The sequence below is a fragment of the Berghia stephanieae genome, chromosome 9 (assembly GCF_034508935.2).
Source record: "Berghia stephanieae isolate SIO BIC M18660-M18661 chromosome 9, UCSD_Bste_1.3, whole genome shotgun sequence".
Taxonomy (NCBI): domain Eukaryota; kingdom Metazoa; phylum Mollusca; class Gastropoda; order Nudibranchia; family Aeolidiidae; genus Berghia; species Berghia stephanieae.
In genome coordinates, this window is record NC_088368.1 from 2993399 (window position 1) to 2997092 (window position 3694).

The window sequence follows — 3694 nt, forward strand, 5'->3', positions numbered from 1 at the left end:
CTTCCATTTTTTATACACAACTCACAAACACTCAAAATATTTCAATCCCCCCCCCCTCCTCCCTCTTGTTGTTCATCTCAACACACGTACATTCCTCACCTCTCCACCTCAACCACCCCCACCCACCCCCACACACACACCCACACACACACACAAACCCCCACACACACACAAACACACACACACAAACACACACACCCACACACATACATTCCTCACCTCACCACTTCAACACCCTCCCACACCCCTCCCCACACACACACACACACCTCAACCACCCCCCCCCACACACACCCACACACCCACACACACACACACACCCTTTCTTTTTCTCCAACCACCTCAAATCCCAAACGGTGTCCACCAAACCCCTACAGACGTTTCGCCATCAAAAACTGTTCCCGATGCCAGCTGCCCATCCAAGCCAACGAACTCATCATGCGGGCCAAGGACCATGTTTTCCACATCTCTTGTTTCGCCTGCTCGGCCTGCAACCGCACTTTAAAGTCAGGTGAACAGTACGGAATCCGGGACAATCTCCTTTACTGCCGGATGGACTATGAGCTCATGTTCCACGGGGAATTCGGAATGCCTCCCAGTATGAGCCCCGGAGGCCAAGGCGCCTCGAGCCCTGGAGGAGGGCCCATGCCTTTTTACAATGGAGTTGGAGGCGCTGCGAAGGGAAGGCCGAGAAAACGGAAATCCCCGATGTCTGACAGTGATGGATGTGGTGGCCCTCTGAGTGAGTACTCTCTCTCTCTCTCTCTCTCTCTCTCTCTCTCTCTATCTATCTATCTATCTATCTATCTATCTATCTCTCTCTCTCTCTATCTATCTATCTATCTATCTCTCTCTCTCTCTCTCTTCTCTCTCTCTCATTCTTTCTCTTTCTCTTCCTCTCTCCTCCTCTCTTCCTGCCTCTTTCTCTCTCTCCATTTTGCTCTGTCTCTTCAAAAAAAAAAAAAAACTCTGTGTGTTTCTCGTTGTGTCTATAACTCTCACCAAATCTATATTTTGAGAAATATGTATATTTCAGGTAAATGTGCGTGCACACGTATAGATAGATAGATAGATAGATAGATGGATGGATAGATAGATAGATAGATAGATAGATAGATAGATAGATAGATAGATAGATAGATAGATAGATAGATAGATAGATAGATAGATAGATAGATAGAAAGATAGATAGATAGAGTGTAACCAATCCCATCTCCAAACAATGAATGGTTCAGATCGGATAGACTGACAGATAGATAGATAGATAGATAGATAGATAGATAGATAGATAGATAGATAGATAGATAGATAGATAGATAGATAGATAGATAGATAGATAGATAGATAGACTGTAACCAATCCCATCCCCAAACAACGAATGGTTCAGATCGGATAGACTGACAGATAGGTTACATTCCTGGACAGTCCGACATGCCTCTGGGTGTAATAGACCGAATGCATTGATAAGCTCTCTACTAGTAGTCTTCTTTCTCTCTCTCTCTCTTTCTCTCTCACTCTCTCTCTTTCTCTCTCTCTCTCTCTCTCTCTCTCTCTCTCTCTTTCTTTCTTTCTCTATCTATCTAATATATATATATATATATATATATATATATATATATATATATATATCTTTCCCCTCTCTCTCTATCTATCTATCTATCTCGATCTCTCTATCTATCTATCTATCTCGATCTCTCTATCTATCTATCTATCTATCTATCTATCTATCTCACACACACACACACACACACACACACACAATCAATCTGTATTTCTTTCTTTCTCCTATCTCCAACCTATATCCATCTATCTATCCCCAGCCCTTTCAACCACAATGTGTCATTTTATATTATCTCAACCTCATCTCCTTAAAGTTGTCACTTCCATTCACCCCTCTCTCTCTCTCTCTCTCTCTCTCTCTCTCTCTCTCTCTCTCTCTCTCTCTCTCTCTCTCTCTCTCTCTCTCTCTCTACTCTATTATCTATCTATCTATCTATCTATCCCTTCTTTTCTCAGTTTTCAGCACACCAACAAGAATACTTACAAATTTTTGGTGCCTTCAAAACTTGTCCAACAAAAAATCAGCAAAGAAACAAAACAAAGCAAGACTAGCAAACAAACATAGAAACAAACAAAAACAAACAAGCAAACAAGAAATCAAACAAATTGTCACATTGGTTTTGAACTCCCGGCCCTTAGACTTGTAAGCTATTGCCCTGACCACAACTTTTTGCAACCAAGACTCCAAATCTCATATTTCTCATACCCCATCATTTCATTTGCTCACCAATAACATTCTTTGATCTTGGACTCACAACCAACGAGAATGATTCTGATGCTCGTGCGTTATGAGCTCACGGAGACCACCTAACCTAATCTAAAACAAATAACAATAATATTATGCTCACGCATCATCTACCCTGCACTCCCCTCCCTCACACACACACACACACACACACACATACACACACACACACACACACACGACTATCAAACAAACATCAAGAATACCAGGGAAGGTGTGCATTTCTTTGGCAAATTGTGCACGCATGCAAACAAACGGCCGACCCAGTGTCATTGTATTCTATGTGCGGCTATGTGGTCTTGTGCTATGAATCACACTCGCTTTCGGATCGGAAGGTCATGGGTTCCAGCCTCACTCGGCGCGTAGTTGAGTCCTTGGAAAAGGCTTTTTCCTCACATTCTCTCACCGTACTCAGGTGTAAAACTCAGGCCGTCATTAGCGTTGTCTCTGTGGGGAAAAAATAGTAACATCGCCTGACAGGCGTCATGTCTTATTCTACGTGTTACGTGTTGCTGTTGGTCAGGGACCCCTTGTAAAGCGATTTGAGCACGTTTAGTAGATATTGCGCTATATAAAAGCTAAAGTTTGTTGAGGTTCTGCACAAGATGATCATAGGAGTTGTAGTATGCTACGTGATTAAGTAAAATAACTACAACAGCCCCGCCGACCGTGTTACTTTCAACGTTTCTAGTCTGATTGAAAAAAAGTTAATGAGAACTAATCATTAAAATGGCTGCCTAAAGACAATGACGAAGAGCTGAGTGACGTCAATTTCGTTCCTTCCATTGATGGTTCCTCCGTGACCTCTTGTTGCTATGCCTGTCAAGCAGACCTGCCAACTTGAAATGTTAAAAAATTCGTCGTTTTCAGAGGAAAGAAATAGACGTCACTATAATTAACTATACAAATATTATTTTAAAAATTCCTTAGCAGTGAGCGAGATAGACTGTTTGAGCACGTTGGATTTTCCATCTGTCAAGTCGTGCATAGATCTGCTGGAGTACTCACCTAGACGTGTGATTAGGCGTGAGCGAAAAGGGTGCATTGTAGTCGTGGTCACTTGAGTGATGATTGACAGGGGTCACTTTCCCGTTCCGCTGACCAGATCAATCTGTTAACGTTATGGCATGGGGAGATAACAGGATCAGTTCTTGGTGAGTTCTCTCTGTCTCTATATGGAGTGGATGTGTAGGTGGTGGGGTGATGGATGGATGGAGGGATGGAGGGATGGAGAGATGGATGGATAGATGGAGAGATGGAGAGATGGATAGATGGATGGATGGATGGATGGATGGAGAGATGGATGTGATGGAGGATGTGGAAGATGATGGATGGATGGATGGATGGAGAGATGGATGGATGGATGGAGAGATGGATGGATAGATGGAT

At 42.9% G+C, this 3694-nt stretch overlaps 1 protein-coding gene across 1 annotated transcript in view; it reads left to right on the forward strand.

Moving 5' to 3' along the window:
• The first annotated feature begins 378 nt into the window (after positions 1–378).
• The window catches only part of LOC144979508 (LIM/homeobox protein Lhx9-like), a 78167-nt gene continuing 74851 nt past the window's right edge, over positions 379–3694 (forward strand). Inside the window, exon 1 of the mRNA XM_078926203.1 lies at positions 379–742. Within this exon, the coding sequence (XP_078782329.1) occupies positions 439–742 (304 nt within the window). The 5' untranslated portion in view covers positions 379–438. The remainder of the gene's footprint in view (positions 743–3694) is intronic.